Source organism: Falco cherrug, chromosome 5 (assembly GCF_023634085.1).
Source record: "Falco cherrug isolate bFalChe1 chromosome 5, bFalChe1.pri, whole genome shotgun sequence".
Taxonomy (NCBI): domain Eukaryota; kingdom Metazoa; phylum Chordata; class Aves; order Falconiformes; family Falconidae; genus Falco; species Falco cherrug.
The window spans coordinates 37,537,778-37,558,667 of record NC_073701.1 but is presented as its reverse complement, the minus strand read 5'-3'; the positions used below and the strand labels follow the sequence as shown (position 1 = coordinate 37,558,667).

At 38.4% G+C, this 20,890-nt stretch overlaps 1 protein-coding gene across 10 annotated transcripts in view; it reads left to right on the top strand.

Annotated features, from left to right (window-relative positions):
- The window catches only part of ATF7IP (activating transcription factor 7 interacting protein), a 114,025-nt gene that overhangs the window by 49,689 nt on the left and 43,446 nt on the right, over nt 1-20,890 (top strand). For 8 of the 10 annotated variants that reach the window (XM_055712550.1, XM_055712546.1, XM_055712549.1 and 5 more), the window contains exons 2-3: nt 8,314-9,374; nt 20,795-20,884. In XM_055712550.1, coding sequence (XP_055568525.1) covers nt 8,321-9,374; nt 20,795-20,884 — 1,144 coding nt within the window. In that variant the 5' untranslated portion in view covers nt 8,314-8,320. Of the gene's footprint in view, nt 1-288; nt 424-4,386; nt 4,656-8,313; nt 9,375-20,794; nt 20,885-20,890 lie in introns of those variants that run through there. The other 2 variants (XM_027808389.2, XM_027808390.2) reach the window with 2 other exon arrangements.

Here is a 20,890-nt window from a genome sequence, read left to right as displayed (position 1 = left end):
GCCAGTCCCGAGCAGGCATGCAAATTCCCCGTAGTCTGCAGCCATGAGGCGAGAAGTCTGTCTGCGCTGGTCTGGGAGCTGGTGAGGGGCAAGATGGCCGCAGGGGCTGCCTGCTAGTCTCCCTCCCACCGTCACAGGAGAAAATGTGGCCTTTCATGTGGGAAAAAGGCAAATTGTCTTCTTGCCCCCAAAATCTGAAGATTGTAGAAAGTCTCCACCAGGCTTCAATTAAGTGAATTTATGAAACTGTTGGTTCCATCACATACTTGAAGACCAGCCTCCACCAACCTGAGGCGATGCACCGGGCAGGAATTCAGCAGGGACTTCTGTATGTGGAACTGGTCTGAGCAAGGAACAAGCAAGCAAGGCAGCAGGTGCACCACACTCCCTTGAGAAGGGATATCTTCCCTAGAGGAAATACTGGTAATATTTTATGAAACAGCAGGTTCCTACAGCCAACTAATCAACTGCTGTTTTAGTTCCATTTTAAATTGTTGCTTTTTTGTTACTTCTAAAAGGCACTTGTGTATGCATGACAATGTTTTAATGCAGCATCACCTTTTTTCTTGCAAGTTTTTTCACTTTTGTTTCTTCTGGCATTTGAGAAGTGAGCTCAGGGTACCACTGTTAGCATTAGATAGCTCGCCTCTGAAGTCTGATGTCACCAAGTTGCAAGTGTTTGAAAGCTGAAATTACATCACAGCAGCTACTTGCATATGTAATATGTGAACCAGTTTAGAAAATACTTTCCAGAATGTTATGGGTAAATATATAATTTTTTTCATTGGAATAGTGTTATTCTACATTTTATCTAACAGAACACTTGTATTAAGAGATCTGCCTTAAAAGGATGCAGTTCTGCATACGTGAGTGATAACTTGCTACAGCTGTAGCTTGTTGAAGTTTCACATCAAAATTTCACCTATAAAAGGGAAAAATGCTGTATTTTACAATGCACAGAAAACCCTAAACATGAGCAGAACATCTTGCCTTTTAATGATTTTTTTTTCAGTTTCTCATTTTTTGGTTTGCTTGTACGTGAACAGTTAATTCAGGTTGTTGAGGTTTTAAATTTGGAATATCAGAAGTCAGGTAACTTTTTAATTGTAGATGTGTTCTGGAAGTTAGCGTCCACTTCTATAGAAGTATTAGCTCCTCTTATTTAACGATTATGGTAACTGTTAATCCTGTTCCAAAGGTGGAAAGGCAGTATAACATCTAAACTGCATATAATAGAAATACTCTACAAATATTCAGCTTTATATAAACTTTAGTAAATCCTTTTTTTTTTCTTTACAGAAAGAAACATACTTAGTCCTTTAGCTTGTGCTAAAAAAAAAAAAGCAAGAAAGCTGAATTTTGCTTTTGTTACAGATTATTTCAAACAGCAGTACTTGTTTAGTGTTAGGAAACTTCACAGCTGAATTGAAAGCTTATGTTTTGAGTTGTTGATGAAAGTTGAAATATGACACTTGTGGGAAGTACCACAGTTGCTCCAGCTGAGCTCCACTCAAGCAGTTAACTGATGTAATGACCTAAATGGCTGTTAAAATTTAGTTTACAGAAAAAAACAGAACTCTTTTTGGAGAATGAGCTTAAACTTCACTTGCTAAAGACTGGGTGTTTCTAAGGCACTTGAGTTGTTTGTTTTAATGAAGCATTGTATAGGAAAGATTCTTGCTTGTTTTCCATTCTTCCATCTTCAAAAGTATGCGTTTTATGTATAGCAGTTATCAAGGCATAAATTGATGAGCCATGTAAGGACAATTCTGCAAAGCCACCATCAGATGAAAGATCTTAGTTGTGTAAATAGACCTGACAGTTCTTTTTTCCTATGAGGAATCAGTTTTTTCCACAAGGTATGGTAGCCTCATGGGAAAAGAACTCTAAAGTGACTATTTTAATATGAGAAACATGTTTGTGAGCCAAAGTCAAAGGTGCTATTAGTCTTTGGAGGCAGAGAAAACACAGGACAACTGCTTAATTCACTGTGATGCCAAAGTCGTGAGAGTGTAGTTTGAGTTTGTACCTGAAGTTACCAATCAAGTACAGTACACAAGACCACATAACCTGTTTGAAACGTCTACTGTGAAATTACTCTGGTTTACCAAGCCTGTAACTGTGCGTTCAGGGTGTTTTTCTTCAGCGTAGATACACATGTGGACTTCAGAAGGCGGTTTGCAAGGGTGGGAGAGAATGGCCTCTGTTTTCAAGGTAGAAATCATATTGCACTCCTGAAAAAATACTGATTTTTTGCTGCTTCTGTGTTGGGACACTAGAAAAGCATGGGTGCTGCACATTATGTCAGAAAAGGAAAGGTTACCAGCTGGCATGCTTGAATCCGGGTTGAAGTTCAGTAGTGGTTTTGATTCAATATTTAACATCGTATTAATTCAGTGGTTGTAATTAACATAGACTAAAAACGCACCTGCATGTTAAACGCTGCACCGTTCTTGCGGCCGTGCACCCCGTGTGCACTGCACTCGTGTGTTTGTGCTTTTGTGCAGCTCCAGCTTTTAAACTGAAAACCCGTAACACATTTCTTACGTCATTTACCAGCAATTTGGAAAATGTTGATGCCGCTCGCCTGGGCCGTGGGCCCCTGTGCGTGTGTTTGTGTCCTGGCCGACCTGCCGATGGCCTCGTGGGGTTTGTTGCTGGGCGGAATTTAAGGGGCTGCTGTGTGATTGGCTGCCGTGCAGCTGCTCCTTCCAGCCAATCGGAGGCGGGGCTCGAGTCCGCGCTCCCGCAGCGCCGAGGCGAGGGCTGCGGCCCGGCACGTCCCGCGGGGAGAGGAGGGTGCAGGGTCGCGGCGGGCTCCCCTTCGGGCGCGCTCGCGAAATTACAGGGCACTGCTGCAGGGAAGAATGCTGCTTGTTTGTTAAACCGCAAACATCAATAATGGATATTAAACACGGGGGGGAAATAGAAGCTAAAGTTTTGGATCTTTTTCTTTTAAATTACAGTGGACCTTGTTTTGCTGTTATGTGCGCTGCATGAAATAGGACAGGATAGTGGTGTAATTTTTTCTTAGAAAATGGCATGTTCGTCTTAGCTTTGTTCAGCCAACACTAACATAATTCTAGTCTAAAAGGAAAAATCAATCAGGTGTGCTAGAAGAAATATAATTTGCACTTATCATATGTTCTGTTTATTAAATTTTAAAATAAAGGTATATTTGTATGTGGATCTCAGTGGGCTGGTGGTTTGCGTCTTGCATTAGTGGTAGGAAAATTATTAGCACATTATTTCCACGCATATTCTGTAAGAATAGATCACAAATGGAGGGTTTTTTTCAATTTGAAAACAGTTTTTAAATTTTTGACAATTTATATCGACATTTCTATAGAGGACTTCAACTGAAAAGTGCTTTTTATGAATTACTACTTAAAAGGTAGGTTCTGTTCACCACTTTCATTCTCTGGGACTGTCCATCTAGAACAAAATACTCCTGACCATTTGCTGCCGCACTTCCTTGATTTGGCTATGCTACATTATAAGCAGACATGCATATTGAAGCAGTGTTTTTCATGATTCAAAGCTTTACTTCCTTCATCTAGTTAGTGTGCTTTGGCAAACGTGTCATGCTTGCGCTTTTGGTTAGCACTGCGTGCACTTCAGGAACCCTGCACCAATGCTGTTCTAGACCAGTGGTATTATGCAAACCCCATTGTGCGCTATTGTTTAGATTGCAACTACTCCCTCCCCCCCTTCCGCTCCCCCGCCGTTTTCGTGATCTTTTCTTTGTCTGCTGCCTGTTACCGGGCAGGATTCAGGCAGCTGCTTGCTGATTGGCTAACATTTCCAGAGGCTCTTGGGTTGCTCATATGAGCACACGGTTATAGGCTAATCCGTAGCAGCTAAACTAATACCTTCCCTTGTAGTTTCACAGCAGTGATCTCTCTACAGACTAATAATATTAATAAATAAATAAATAAAAAATAGCGGGAATACTTTTTAATTGGCTAAGAGAGGAGTCCTTTGCATATTCCTAGCTACACTGGGTACGTTTTGGTTTTACCATGTAGAACACATTTGGTCAAGGGAAAGAAATCTCCAGGTATTACTGGAGGGAGGTGCCTATTGATGTGTTTGTGCCTCTCCTGCTGAAGTATCTATGACTTTCAAGCTTTAAATGAAAAAGGGAATTTTCCTAAATTATATCTAAACAAATACAATTTGTGTGGTGGTCATTCAAAAAATGATTATTCAAAGCAAAAAAAGCAACCAAAAACCTACCAACTACACACTTAACTGTACATACTGGAGTAATTTTATCTGTTCCATACAAATGCCTTTCTTTGAAATAAAAATGCCCTTCTTTGAAATAAAAATGCCCCTCATTGGCTTGATGCCTGGACCACTCACTTCCTCCTTGTGACTTGGTCACATGATGAGTAAAAACTGAAAATACCCAAGCATCAGATGAGGGAAGTGCATAGCAAATGTAGTTAAACATTGTTTTAATTGTTAAGTGTAAAGGGAGATTACCAACATACATTCATTTAGCACAGTACTAATTTTAAATGTTTTATTTGTGCAAGACTGAACTCGCGAAACCGGCTCTGGAGTTGGTCTCTGAAGGGCAACTTCCTTACCCCTTTGAAAGACTGGAAGGCAGTATTTATCAGATGGCTGCTGATTGGCTTGCACCGGTATGACCAAACCTGTCTGGACTGGTTACCGATTTATTTGTTTCTTTTACTCTGATCTCACATGAGATCTGTTACTGGCTGCAGTGTGCTCCCTTGTGGGTATGGGCTGGAAACACTTTAAGGCTGTCTGCAGTGATACATGATATTTAGCTGTTAACCGGTGTTTGGTATTCATGTTTTAATTTTATCTGTGCTTGTAATTTTGTCACTTATGGTAGCTTTTATTGGATATTGTTTGGTTGCAGGAGATTGTGGGATTGAGCTGAAAATATGCATGAGTTACTCAAATAACCATCTAACAATGGAATTTTATGAGAAGCCTTTTTTCCATATAGGTTCACTGTTGAACTGTATCAGAGCTTTGTTCTTAAACTAGATTTTGGATAATATCCTAAGATACAAAGTAAATGTAATTTCGGAATATATTAAAAATTCAAGCTTATTCATTCAGTATTTTAAGAAAAAAAGTAAGGATGCATCAATATAAAGGTATTCTGATGTTTGATTTTTTTTTAAGACTCTTGGCAAATTTAAGAAGGAAGTGCCCTTCATTGTGCTCTGTATTTATGATATTTTATGTTAAAAATATGAATGAAAGACTGCCTAGATAATTAAGGAAACTAGAGCAGAAAATACTTGTTTATAAAATTATATTTTGTGATTACTCAAGTGATGCAACTATTAGTTTAATTTTAAGTTGTCTGAATATTTTATTAATCTATTAGTGTATCTTCAGGTCATAGGAAAACAGGATTGTGAATTTTGTAATATAAGAACTTTTACATTCTGGGTAATGCTTATAAAAGAAAGCATTGCAGTCCAGGACATCAAACTACTTGTCTGTCTTAATTTTGATACAAAGGCCCTGTATCTTTGTAGAGTATTAACAGAAGACTGGTCAGCTATTATGAGATCTTTCAATTGTTCATCATTAGTCGAGCCTGGAATTTTCTGGTTTTTTTTCCAAATTGGCTCTACATCTGTAACAGCATGCATGTTGCTTGTAGGGGATTACATGCATGGAATGCAAATTGGATGATTAGTACTGTTACATGACAGTCTGATATATGCGTTTATAGTGACATGAAAAAACATGCTTTACATTCCAGGTTCTTGGGAAGAAGGAAGGGATGTGCTTTCAAAAACTGCATGCACATTTCTGAAATACTAGAGGTTTTTTATATGCTGCTTCTAACTTCAGGACTAGAATTACTGTGCTAACTGTATTATCTTCTGGAGGAATATGAAGACAAGAAGATGTAGCATGTAGATAGCTCTGGAAGGTTGTTAACAGCTCACCCTGGAGTTTGTATTTCAACTGACTGTAAATGGTTATGTGATGAGAGTATTTTCTGAAAACAAATAGGTGTTTCAAATCAGTGTTTCTGTAGGTGTTATATTTTGCTCCTACTAGTGGCAATGCAGTAACAGGCAATCCTGCTCAGAAAATGTAGTTCAGACTAATTCATTTTGTATTGGTATTACTGAGAGTCTGTAAATAGAGCTGATACAACCTTTTGTTCATCTGTTCCTGAGGTGTGAATTGAAGTGTTATTTAAGCACCATCAGTTACTGGAGTAGAAGGATTCAGAACTGAAGTGGAAGGGAATCTCAATGTTATGTTAAAAGGAAATGCAAAACGAGTAGAAAACCCACTGTTTTTTAAAAAAATCATGTTTATTTCTATTTTGCTCATATTTTTATCCGTTTATGTTAACTAAGTGTATAAGAAGCCTTTTGTAAAATACAGTATGTCATGATTGTAAGGTATAGAGTTGTCTTGGTAGTTGAATACATATTGTACCTTAGAATACAAATTCATATCTTACTGTATAAAATTTTAGTTGGGCAACGCATAAATATTAAATAATGTCCTTCGTAAACAAACTGTTCCAAGTAAGCTAGGAAGGATCCAGCAGAGAACTACCAGAATGATAGGAGGCTAAAGCACATGACTTACAATGAGATGCTGAGGAAGCTTGACAAGTTTAATCTGAAGAGAAGGCTAAAGGGTAATTTTAGGGCTGCCTAAATAAAACTTGCAGGCAAGGTTAGTTACAAAGAGGGTGGAGTCATTAGAGACAGTGGAGTATCTGTTTTGTGAATTTTATGGCTTGGTTATACAACCCATTGCTGATCTAAGCTATGTTGGTGATAGTTCTGCTTTTTTATATATTAAAAAAAAAACCAACAAGAAAATATATCCCATCTGAAAAGACAGTGTGGTTTATTAATTAATTTCTCAGCTCTGTGAATGAAAGTAGGTTGGGGAAAGATGCAAAATTAACTGTATTAAATATTTAAAATGCATCCTTTGTGTAATAATTCTGCTATATCAGTGATATAAACATTTGCTTATCTGGTGCTTGTGGAAAAAATAAAATTCATATAGAGATAACTGCCTCATTCATTTTCTTTATTTTTTCTACTTGCTGTAATAACTTTTAACTACTATTACCTAAGTGACTTTTTGCATGTTTTGTCAAACTTAAGGCGTAACTTATGGTGTAGTAGCTTCAGTAGAGTTAAATTCGTTAGCATCAGCTGATTCAAGATCATAGTTGCTGAGTTTCATTTAGGATGTACTCAGTTCCTTAACTGCTTTCCGCTTCTGAACAATATTACCATATCTAATTCTTTAAAACTGGGTCCGAAAACAAGACCACATGGGGAAAAAATATAGTTAAAGAATCCCTATGGATTTCTTGGTTTTGGTGAATGGAAACAAAGAAATAAGATTTTTGTTTTATTTCAACAGAATTATTTTAACTTCCTAGGTGATGCGTGATTTAAGTCTGTTCGTTTGATAAAGTAAATTGTCACACATATATTAAAAAATTAAGAAAAATTATTATTTATCTTATTTTTCTTGATATTTGCCTGGGTGGATGGAATAAATAAAATTACATGGAGGGCAAAAACGTCATTTTTCCTTGAAAAAGGAAATTGTTCTAAAGGGAGGTACAAAATCATAGTTTATAGGAGCACAACTGATCTAGTGAAATATTATTGCAAATTGAATGAAAATGCTCTGAAATTCCAAGTTTAGTTAACCATTGTATTAATATGGAGGATGAAGGTCTATTTTATCTATACAGGAGAACAAAAGTATCTTAATGACACATGCAGAAATTCTTTCAATATATTGACGTTTTCTTAAAAGTTACTTGATATAAAAATCTTTTTATGTACCTCCGTTGTTAATTCTATTTGGAACATGAAATTACATGGTTTTATGAAGATAAAATAAATGTAAACTGGTGGACTAAGAATATTTTGTACTTTTTTACAAGAAGAGTGGCTGCTGGCTCTTACATTAGTATAATTTCTGTTTCTAGCTAGAAAAAACTCATTACGGCGCTTTGCTATAATAATACAAGATGCCTGGTCTAAAATGTGTAGTTGGAATATTACTACATTATGTTATAGTATAATCTCAGTGGTCTTTACATACATGTGTTTGTGCAGCATACATAGAAACTTGTATTTGTTTTTCCTGAGGACACACAAAATTTAAGTCTGTTGTGGGATGTTTGTAGGTACAGTTAAACCAGTTTCCTTGAAAACATGCTAAATGCTACTACAGTCTTTTTTAGGAACACTGTAATACGATAATAAAATGTTACCTTGACAATTTTTTCTGTACTTTGTTTTTAAGGGTCAAGATGGATAGCGCAGATGAACCTCAGAAAAAAGTCTTCAAAGCACGAAAAACAATGAGAGTAAGCGATCGACAACAACTTGAAGCTGTCTATAAGGTTAAGGAGGAGCTGTTGAAGACAACTGAAGTTAAACTGGTAAATGGCAAGCATGAGAATGGAGATTCTGATTTAAATTCCCCTTTAAGCAATACAGACTGTATGGAGGACAAGAGGGAAGTTAATGGCCTAGTGGACTTGTGTGTTAATTCTGAAGAAGGAAAAACAGCTTATGATGAAAACAGTGAAGCCAAAAGCCCTGAAAGTAGGGCGGGGAACATAGTTAATGACATGGAACTCAAACCTCTAACACTGTCGGCAGAGAAGTCTGCACTGTCTCCTGAGCAAGATAAAGATACTGATACTGCTTTAGCTTGTGAGGCTGAAACTGGAGTGCTTGCTAGCAATAAAGATAACTTCCATGAAGAAAATACAAAAGATCATTTGGACCAAAGAGAGAGTGACAGCCCATCAGAAGGTGGAAGTAAATCAATCTGTGTTACTAGTGACCCTTCTGAAGAGAAGGGAGAAACATATGATGTAACTGTTAATTCCAATTCATCTGGTGAGGAGAAGAGGACAGAAGTAACTGTTGAAGATGCTGTTGGAGAAGAAGCCATCTCTAGCAGTATTGAAGCTGACCAGGAACCAAAGGACAAACACGACGGCACTGCTGATCTTTCAGAAACCACTGTTCAGAAGACAGTAGATGAGCCAAGTGAAGGTATCTTGGACAATGCTGACTCTATGGAAACAGATGAAATTATTCCAATTTTGGAAAAACTAGCCCCTGCTGAAGACGAACTGAGCTGTTTTTCTAAAAGTTCTCTGCTTCCAGTGGATGACACAGTCCCAGATTTAGAAGAGAAAATGGACAACAGTTTGGGTTCACCATCCAAGCAGGAAAGCAATGAAAGTCTGCCAAAAGAGGCTTTCTTGGTACTGTCTGATGAAGAGGAACCCTGTGATGAGAAGGAGGAATGTGCTGAAGCAATACTACCAAACAAGTCAAGTCTTCCAGGTAAGAATTTTCTAAATGGGTAGTTTTGATTCAAGTCTGGGACTTTGTTCATTTCTTGGAATGACAGACCTGTGACTTTTTTTTAAATCAAAAAGGCAGTCTTACCCACCAATTCTGTGTTACATAGTCTTGCAGTTTTTAAGGATGGAATTTGAGGCCCAGAAAGAAATGAAAGTAACGCCAAAAAAAAGTCATCTTCAAGATCTGGTTTGTTTTGGGGTGGTTCTTCTTTCATACTCTGCAGACTGGGGTGGGGTGGCGGATGGAAGAATAGGAAAGAAGAATAATTGCCAGACATGGAACAGAAAGATTTGTGGGAAGAAAAGTGTCTTCATTTACTGTTCTTGAGGGGAAGAAAGAATTTCAGCTTTCTTTAACATGTAAATAAATAGTAAGAATGAAAACATGCTGATAATCCAGGCATGCCACAAGTCCCATTTGTTTCAAATTTCTCTTTGCCAAAAGACAGTATTGGAAAGGTTTAATGAATAACGCAAGTCATGTATAGTTTTCATGTCATATAGCTTTTATTCATTTAACTCATAGTAGTTTTTCTCCAACTTTCATCTGGTCACTATGCAAGCTGGTTAATGTTTGAAAGCCTTAAATGTAGGAAGCTGGTAAGCTGGTACTTCAGTCTCTTCATGTAATTATCAGAAGAAATTTTTTTTTGGTGTTAAACAGAATGGATGTCTTCTACATTATCGTCATACAGTTTTGTAAGCATTTTTTTTTTTTACATAGAGCACTCATTGTCATACTTATATATATTATGTATATATACAACTACATGTATTTCTGAAAAATAAACCAGGTGAATAATTTACAGATAAGTTGATGCTGTTCTTCTATCTGTAATTAAGAAAGCTGATGTTTCAATGATCTTGGGGTTTGTTTCTCCCCACCCCACCCACCCCCCTAGTTTTTTATGATAATGATGACCATGCTACCCCAAATGTGTTTACACATGCTTGACTGGGTGGGAATTTCATAGGTTAAACAAGATCTAGGTGTCTTTCAGTCTCTGGGATGTTAGTAACTATAGTTTCTCAACTCTTGTTTAACTAATCATGAAACTATTTCACTAATTTGTGATGGCATTCTGAGTCTTCAGTCTCTAAACAGCTAGAGAAAGAGAGAGATAAGAATGTGTCTACTAAGCCATGTTCTGACTCTTCTGTCTTTTCTGGTATTTACTTTTAAATTTATGCCAGTTAACCAGGAAAAGGGTAGGTTCCATGGTTCCTTCTAAGGATCTTATTTAGGTGTCAGGTGTTGCATTGAGATTGCAAAAGTAATACCATTGTTGTGTAATTAAAGTTTTCCAGAATTTATCTGGATTTGGAGGGTGGCAGGGAGAAAGAACATTGTATGTACACGTGTCAAAATCGGAGTGTATTATGAATTCCTTTTAAAATGTACATTACAAACAAATTGATGATCCTTGTTCTTAGGGCAGTTTTAAGGGTTCTTTAATTGGATGTGAATGAAAAGCACGAAAGGTTGCTTTTTTCATCTTGCCCAATGAGGAAAACACAGTGTGGGTACAGAGGAATTTTTATTCCGGTACAAAAAGACCAAAATGAATATTAAACGTTGGACTATAGTTGCAGAAGTCTAAAATTGTGTCCGGTGATATTTTTTTTTTTCTGATTTACAGTTCTGGTGATGGGAAAAATTCCTTTAACTTATTGTTTTATTTATTGGCTATAACAGTTTGACTTTTACAGTTGCATGGCTGTAACTGAGACTGTTCAAGAAAACTGGCCACTATGAAATATATTCCGTACTTATCCAGTAGTTACCTGTTAATTTCTGCATTCTAAGTTTCATAAAGCTTGCCCATTAAGTTGCGGAGGATGGAATTGTAAGTTTTTCTGAATAGTACATTCTGTGTGAAATAATTAAAGCAAATCTTTTGGGACCCATTTTGTACTAAATTTAACATGGTATGAATACAAAAATTTTGCAGTCCTTTCACCAATTTTAATCTTTCAATAACAAAGATAATAGCAAAGTGGTTGCAGGGGCAGGAAACAATTATATGAGAAAACAGGTAGAGTTGCCTTAGAAGATAAAGGTTAACTTTTAACTTTTAGAAAGAGTTTGAGAGAACTAAATCTGTGGAGGCTGCATGGAGATCATTTGAAGTGCTGTATTGGAGGGAGGCACAGGTGCAAGCTGTTCGATTTAAAAGTACAGTTTTCAAAAAGCCCAGATAAAAACTGGCATGGTTACCAATGATGTAAAGCATGACACTAGAAGACTTTCTTCAAATGATCAGATCAATAGAATCTTTTTCTCAAATAGAATTACTAAATATAACATCTATGTTGGCACTTAAGATTTTTGTAATGAAAGATCATGCATTAGAAAATCTTGGAACTCTTTGGGTAAGTAAACAAGCACATGCAAGGAAGACCTGATTGATGTATTTGAATTTTTTTGGATATCCAAACACAAGTGATTTCTTATGAAGAACTTTTGGAAACTGGACTGTCTTCAGGTAAGTTGGAAAGTCCTTGTGAAGGAAATGATCATTTGAAGAATGGAAATCTACATTGATCTGTTCCAGAGGCTACACTGTCCAACAGAAGTAATAATTTACCTAAAATGAAGGGTGACTAGCAAGGTGACAGTTTGCTGATGGTGCTATGGTACTGATGGTACTATGAAGAACTGTAGAAGAGTCTTAAAATGCTGAATGACTGAGGTATAAAAATGGCAGATGAAGCTCATTGTCGTTAACTACAAAGTGGTACAGATGAGTATGAAAATGTTCATAACGACAGAACTGACTTACTATTCAAGAACAGTTTTCCATTATAATAGGTATTTTTGTGAAAACATTCATACAGTAGCAGTTGAAGAAACCAAATAAAGAATGCTGGAAATAAATTAAGAAATTGAGGAAAACTTCACTTATGGGACAGCAAGCTCTTAAGTGTTTTGTATAATTCTGTTTCTTTCCCCCTGCTTATATTAAAGAAGACGTCACAGAACTGGAAAAGGTACATGAAAGAGTAACAGGGAAGATGATGGAATTGCATTGTAATTTTAATTCAACCCTCTGATGGTCTTTATTCCAACCTCCTACTCAAAGCAGGTCCAGTTATATCGGGTGGCTCGGGAACCTTGGCAGTTTACTTCTGTGCATCTCCAAGGATGGATATACCAAAGCTGCTTCTTGGGTAGCCTAATATTTAACTAAACACAATAGTGGAAAACTTCCTTCTGAATTGGAATCTTCTGTGTTCCAACTTGGTCCATTGCCTCCTGTCCTGTTGCTGTGCACTATAAAGGGTCTCTGCCCTCCCATTATGTAATGGAAGGCAGTGATACAATCTCCAGTTAAGTCTTCACTTGCTAAGGCTGAGTAAAGCCAGTTCTGTCATCTGCTCCTCATATAGCATGTACTTCATCCCCTTGACCTTTCTGGTGACCCTTTTACTGGACTTGTGGTGTTGCCAGTGCCTTTCTAGGACTGGGGATGCAAAAACTGGACATAGTGCTCCATATGTGCATTTTTCAAGTGCTGAACAAAGGAGAACCATTTCCCTTATCCTGCTGGACGCATTTCTTGTTAATACGGCCTGAAATACTATTGAACTTACTTCGTATTGCCAGCTAATGTTCAAATTGTCTTCCACCAGGAGTCGAGGCCCTGTTCTACAAAGCTACATTCTAGTCAATCGCCAGCCTGTCCTGTTGCATAGGGTTATTCTATCCCAGATGTAGGAACTTCACATTTGCACTTGCCACACTTTGCATTAGACCATTTTTCCAGCCTGCCAGTGTGCTTCTGTATAGCAGCTATGCACTGCAGAATATTTACTGCCACCCCTCAGTTTGTATCTACAAACTTTTCAAGTGTGATCTCCTGCCCACAGGTTCAGGTCATTAGTAAATATGGTAAACTGTGTGAGCCCAGTATGGATCCCTGAAGACTACCTCGAGTGCCAAGTCACCAGGTAGAATATATACTATTAATGCCAGTTATTTAAGAGCATTGTAAAAAGCTATTAGATCTGTCAGGCATGATCTGCTGTTACTAAATCCAAGCTAACTACTCCTGGTCACCCTCCTCTCCTTTGTGTGCTTGGCAGTGTCTTCCTGTGAGTCTTTGGAGTTTTTTTCATAACCTCCCCCAGATGCCAGGTGAGACCAACCAGACTGTAGTTTCCCTGACTTACCCTCCTTGACTGTCTTGAAGATGGCTCTGACATTTCCCTTTTTCAAGTCATTGGGAGCTTCCCTTTGCCATGAAGATGGTAGAGAGAGGCCTCACAATGCCAGCAACCTCCCTCCCTCCCTCAACATGCTTGGGTACATCTCATCTGTTCCTGTGGAATTCTTTATACCCACCTGGTTCAAGTGTGCCCTAGCTTTATCTGCTTGACTGTGGATAGCACTTCTGCAGACTGCCAGGGCCTCCCTCTGCTCTCGGGCACTTAGGAGGGAAGCTTGCCAGTGAAAAATGGAGACTTCAGAAAAATTGAATACTTCAGTATTTTCAGTGTCCTCAGTCATTAGGTTGCCTGCCCCAATGAGCAGTGGCCCCACAATTTTCCTTAGTCTTCCTTTTGCTGCCATTGTAGTTACAGAAGTCCTCCTTGCCCTCGATATCCCTCACTAGCCTCAATCCCTGTTGAGCTTTGGCTTTTCTTACTCCATTCCTGCACAACTGGACAATATCCCTATATTCCTCTTACTTCCTTCTCCTGTGTAATTTTTCTTTACATAAGAGCTCTCTCAGGCGGTCCCTGTTCACCCATACTGGCTCTACATTCTGCACATGGAAATGAACTGCTGTCATGCTTCAAGGAAGCTGTCGTTGAAGAACAGCCGGGTCTCCTGGGTCTGTTTGCTTTCCAGGGCAGCTCCCTTTGGGATACTAGCAAGTAGGTCCTGAACAAGGTGAAATCTGCTGTGCTGAGGGCAAGGACTATAATTATATTTGTCCTGCTGACCTATTGCAGATTAATTCCACAGTCCTCATGGTTGCTGCAGGTGAACCAACTCTTGACCTTCATGTCCCAGACCACTTCTTCCTTGTTTGTGGATAACACACCCAACAGAGCATCCCCCCTAGTTGACTCATCAATTGCCTGTTTCAAGAACTTTTTTTGGCATACTCCAGAAACCACTTGGATTCTGCCCAGTCATATAGTCCTTCCAGTTAAAGTACCCTGAGTCAATCCTAAAGCTTGTGATTAAGATTGCTGTATTGACTTTCTCTCCTTAATCCTAAGTAGTCTGTAGTACCTTACACAACAGCCTGTGTTGCTTTGCCACCTTTCCTTGCCCACAAGCGCTCAACTGGCTCATCACCTGTCCCATGGCAAAGCTCTGGGTACACCTCTCCATAAAGCACAACCCCTCTTCACCTTTCCACCCTGCCTTTCCTGAAAAGACTGTGTTCATCTGGTGCAACACTGAAGTAATTTTGGCTATCCCACCATGTGTCTCTAATCCAAATGAAGATAGAATTTTGCAGTTGTATGGACTAGTAATTCTTGTTTCTTTTGCTGCATTCATTTGTTTACATATATTTGAGATGGAGCCCTGTGTCACAGTGCTTTCACAGAGGACAAGCAAGTACCTTCCCTGTCATGCTGTTCCCCATGTGTTTCCTCAGTGTATCCCATACCTCAATTTCAGGTTATGACAACCATTCCCTACCATACCTAGTTTCAGGTCTTCCTCATTAGGTTAGCAAGTCTGCTTGCAGAACTCTTGTTCAGCTTTGTCAGATGGATTCAGTCCCTACTCAGTAATTCTTGATCATCAGAGATTACCACAGTGGAAGGTGTGAAAACCTTGCCTGCAACATCTGTCATTCAGCCAGGTGTTCATATTCTGGGTGTATGCACTCTTACTAGAACTTTTTTGTGTGTGTCCCAGTTCATTGGGAGGATTGGTGATTTGGGCCCTTATGCCCTTCACCTGTTTCTGCAGAGATCCATTGTCACTCTTGGTATGCTTAGAATTGCTTCTGGGTAGTAGTGTTGATGCCCATGTGGATAAGCACAAGGGGTAATAGGCTGAGGACCAGATGAGCCTTTGCAGTCTCTTTGCAACACTGGAGATGCAGGCTCTCAGCAAGAAGCTAATGTCTTGAGGCATCAGGCCAGGTTACTAGGTGGGTACCTCCTGTGGGAGGGAGTCCCTGGTGACAATCACCGGTCTCTCTCTCTTTCATGCAGGTGGTTGGTTCAGACTCAGCTGGCTTTGATGTCTCCGTTAATAGAAGATTTTCCTCTTAATGTGTTCTGTCAGTGCTATACCTGTTCAATAACTGCAGATTTGCAGGTAGAGGAGGAGTCTTTGCTCTGTTGCTGGAAGTCACAGGCTGCTTACCTCCTCCATTTGTAGCCATTTTGGATATAGACTCTAGTTGTCCCTGTTTCCTTTCACTGTGGGATTTGGGGTTTTGTCTGTGCAGAATGATAGTTTATCTCCTCTTTGTCCATTCTACGGTCAGCTCATCGCCTCCTACAGCTTCCTCACTTTCTGACTCTGATCAGAGAGAGAACTTTTAGACAAGGAGGGACTGTATTTTATAGTAGGATCTTTCAGTGTGAAAAAAGGGAGGAGAGAGATGACAAAGATCTGTAGACAGTAAGTGGTATGGAGAATGGGTATTTGCTGTCTTCCTTTACAAGAGTATAATGTATCAGATGGAAGAAAGGAAAAAACCTGTGAGGCAGGATCAAGGCATGGAAGAAGAGAGAGTTTTCCATGTGGAGAACTAGAGCTCCTTATTGGCAGCATTGTGACTGCTAAAAGTTTACCTGTATTCATCTCTGGAAGAGGGATTTTTTTGAGGGCTATCATTCCAGAAGCCCTGAGGCTTTGAAGGTCATTCACCAGCAATTTTTCAGAAAGCTGAGGAAATTGTCTGGGACTGCGTAACTATGTTCTTTTCACCTTATATTCTTTCCTACTTGATCATCTACTGTTGACATGAAAGAGTTGGAGATAGTATCTTGGATTAGATGAGCTGTTGGTTTTACCTAGTGCAGCTGTTGCTATGTTCACTCTCTGTACACTCAAGTTTGACCAGATGAGTATGTCTGTCAAAGCAAATGTGAAGTCTTTCTTTCTCAGAGTTGCTAGCACCTGGACTCCATTCTAGACACCTTGATTCTAGACTTCTCTACAGCAATGGCATTTCATGTCCTCCAGGGATAGTTTGAAAGAGAACTTGTAACTGATCTTTGTTATGGGAGTCTGAAGTCAAGCAGTACACCCGAGTACAACCTGTTAAGAATAAAGATTGCAGTTAATATTTAAGAGAGTACAACTTGTCTTCTAGAAAGTAGTGTTTGAAGAGAACTTCAGAGCATGTGAATGGCAGATAAACAATTAAACATGAACTTTTGTTTCTGTGTTGTGATAGAATTAGCCATCAAAATTCTTGAATTAACAAACAGGAAAATAAGCTATACCTAAATGGCACTGATTAAACTACTTGTCTGCAATAATATTTCTACTTCTGATTTTTCCTTGAATAAAGGGATAATGAAAGGCTTTCAGACACTTGCTGCAAAAAAAATTACATCATTTGGGAAGCAAACTTTATACTGGAAAGCTTAAAAGAACATAAGTTTGGTTTACCCGATAGAAGATTAAAGAGGTCTAAAATATCTGCAAATAGGTGCTAAATAATGGTGGAAAGAGGTTTATTTAATGTAGCACACAGACACAACTGCAGCATTTTTGGTCCACTGGATTTTGCAAATGGGAAATGAGGAACACTTCTGCCCAACAGGCTTCGGAGAACCAATTGATGGATGTTGGATTTATCAGTTGCAATCTTGAAAATCTTTAGGGATTTTTTTTTTCCAACTAAAATGTGGTAATAAATAATTTGTCCTGGTTTTGGCTGGAACAGAGTTAATTTTTTTTTTAAGTAGCTAGTAGTGTGCTGTGTTTTGGATTTAGTGTGAGAACAATGTTGATAGGACACTGATGATTTTAGTTGTTGCTGGGTAATGTTTATACTAAATCAAGGGTTTTTTAGTTTCTTGGGCCCTGCCAGCAAGAGGGCTGGAGGGGCACGGGAAACTGGGAGGGGACACAGCCAGGACAGATGACCCGAACTAGCCAAAGGGATATTCCATACCATATGACATCATGCTGAGTATATAAACTTGGGGAAGAAGGAAGTGGGCACATTTGGCTTTATGGGGTTTGTCTTCCCAAGTAACCGTTACATGTGATGGAGCCCTGCTATCCTGGGGATGGCTGAACACCTGCCTGCCAATGGACAGCAGTGAATTAATTCCTTGTTTTGATTTGCTTGCATATGCGGTTTTTGCTTTACCTATTAAATTGTTCTTACCTCAACCCTTGAGTTTTACACTGCTTTCCAGTTCTCCTCCCCATCCCTCTGGGTGAGAGGGAGTGAGCAGGCGGCTCTGTGGTGCTTGGTTGCCAGCTGGGGTTAAACCACGACATAACTGAAGAAGAGAATACTGTGCTTTGTGCTCAAATCACTTGATAACTTTATATATATATATATATAATTTTTTTTTATGATAGGCAGGAAGGAGTTGTGACCAAATAATAGAGGGGTTCAGGTTGGGAGGGACCTCAAGAGGTCTGTAGTCTAGCCTCCTGCTCAAAACAGGGTCAGCTGTGAAATTAGACAAGGTAGCTCAGAACTTTATCCAGTTAGGTCTTGAAAACTTTCATTGATGAAGACTGGACAACTGCTCTGGGCAACCTGTTCCAATGACACTCTTCAACGTTGGAATTGTTTTTCTTTCTGTCAGTTGGAATGTTTCTGCTTACATGTGCTGTCTCCTATCCTTTGCTATGCACCTTTACGATCAGTCTGGCTCAGTCTTCTCAGAAGCCACCTTACAGGTATTGGAAAGCTGTTTTTAAGTCCCCATTAAGCTTTATCTTCTGCATGCTGAACAAGCCCAGCTCCCTCAGCCTCTCTTACAGGTCATGTTCACCAGCCCAGTAGCAGTCTTTTGCTCCTCATTGAGAGATGGCATAATGAGTGCCAAGTAAAGGACAATAACCACTTCTTATCATATACTGGCTCTGTTCCTGTAAATGTAGCTCAGGATGCTGTGGTTCTCCTTTGCTGCCAGGGCACGCTGTTGGCTCATGTTTTCCTTGGTGTCTATGCAAGTCCTCGAAGTAGAGCTTCTCCCCAGCCATGCGGACCCTAGCCTGTGTCATTGCAAGGGCTCTGGCTTCGCAGGTGTAGAACTTTTTTATCTGTCCTTGTTGAGTATCACATAAAGCATTTGTCATCCCATTCCTCTAGCTTTTCAAGGTCCTCATGATTCCTTCGAAAATATGTGAATCTATGATTTCTTCCTGAACAAAAATAGGCAGATCCCGTTATGTTTGATGGGGAAAAAAATATCTGTATTTCTGTTTTATAATAACTTTACGGTTAAGTTTGATCAAAACTTCACTGCTCACAAAGGCTGTGGTTTTGTACTTTCTTGTGATTACTGTCTGTGCACATCAGTTCTAGCCAATGTATGAGGAGAATGTTGCAGTGACAGGATTGTGGAATTGTGAAGGTATGACTGTGTGGTCCAAAGTAACTTGCAGATACTGTTCAGATGTTCCTAGGCTTACTCACTATTTTTATTTCCATTTATATGTATATTTTGGCAGAACTAACAGCCAAATGCATATCCAGTCAGTCACTAAGCAGATCTAAATGTTTGCAGCTGTAGAAATTATTAAAAACTATTGTCGACTGTTCAGTGACAGGAAAACACCTAGTTAAAGAAAAAACAAACATCAACAAACACCTATGCATTCAGATCCACAGCCATCAACATGACTTAAGACAACTCTGTGATAAATATGGTGATAACTTAATTTTTTTTTTCCCAAGTAATTGCATTCATTGCTTCTGCCTGTCTAGTAGCAGGATAACAAGATCACACCTAATCAGTGAAAAATAAACATATAACCAATTGTAAAATTATCTCTGTATTATGGTTCAAACCTTCTTAACTAGAGAGGTTTAGCTGGCCATCGTTTTTAGCTAAACAAGCTAAATTTGTTCACAGAGTGCTGGAAGTTTGTAAGGGAGGAACTTCCTTGTCCCTGAAATTGCTTTCTTCTCTACATAGAACTCAAAAAGCTCAGCTTTGAAGCTTGTAACGTGGTATTTTAAAGATCTTCTAGGTATGTGTATCTTTCCACAGAATATTAGTATCCTTCAGTTGAATATTTTAAATTTGTAAATTGTGGAAAAAGTACTCTTAAATTTAACAACTCTCCTTTAGATTCCTAAGTAAATGAGTCCTCTTAATTGATAACAGTTAAATACATGAAGCTCATCTATAAGTCTTAAAAATCAGGTGGTATAGGCAGTATGCCCTTTTATTACCCTAGAAGTAAATCAGATTGGGTATAAAGAATTTTATTAATATTATTTATTGCATATGAATATTATTTCTTGCATAAATTAACAAAATTTAAAAACTTATAATTTTGGGGTTTGGTTTTCTGACTCCTTATTTTTTCTGATTAGGTGACTTAAATTATTCAAATGTGCTTCATCATAGAAGTAAAATTTAGTGTTAAGAGAGCATCAAACATATTTTCGTGGCTAGAACTTTCTCTAACAATGCTAGTAAACTGCTGTAATAGCCAAATGAAAATAGGAAATTGGAGAAGTGTACAGATCAAGACGTGCATGACTTCTGACTTACTCTGTGTTTTGAATAGATTTTAATGTAATAAAATAATAGTTTTATCTAGCAAGCACAGGAGGTGACAAATACAGCCTGTATGAAACACGTAATGGAAGTTCATGGAATGTATAATAAAAGTTTTCAGGAAGTGTTGCATTTTTTCATTTTAACCTGTGTGCATTTGAGGGTGTTATTTCAGACTTTTCTTTATTTAAGAATTTCCTTAACTGTATGTTTTTAAATGACTAATCTGAAATTGTGATACTTTAAATGAAAAGTCATATTTGTTAAGAAAATAAGAATCCAGGCCTTTTCTGTCATAAAGGTTATGGGTGAATTTGCCAGTTGTAAATACACAAAAATATTAGTATTTTGTTACTGACATTTTTATGCTTTTTCTCTAGGTGAAAAAACTAAATTTATTGAGAACTAAGTACATAAATACATAAATAAAAATTTATTTCATTTCAGAGGTAACTTTAAGGTATTCTGTTGATTTTAAAGCTAAACAAATCCACAAGTGAATCTTACTGTGTTGTATGGTGGTTCAAACTTTTGCTCTGAAGCTGTCTTCTCATTTTTTCATCTCTGCATTCAATCTGTCATACTTACTTCTCCCACCTTCCCCAACATGGTTTTTCGTAAGTATTCTAAAAGTTTGCTAGTCAAAGTAGGATGCTTATGAGACTTTTGTAGGTCCAAGTAACACATGGACTTTTTTTCTTCTATTTGTAGAAGAGGTGGAGGAGGAGAGAAGAAAGGATTGCGAGGAGTATAAAGAAGGAGAAGAGGCCCATGGAGAAGGGGAGAAACACACAGAGAGAAGTACGT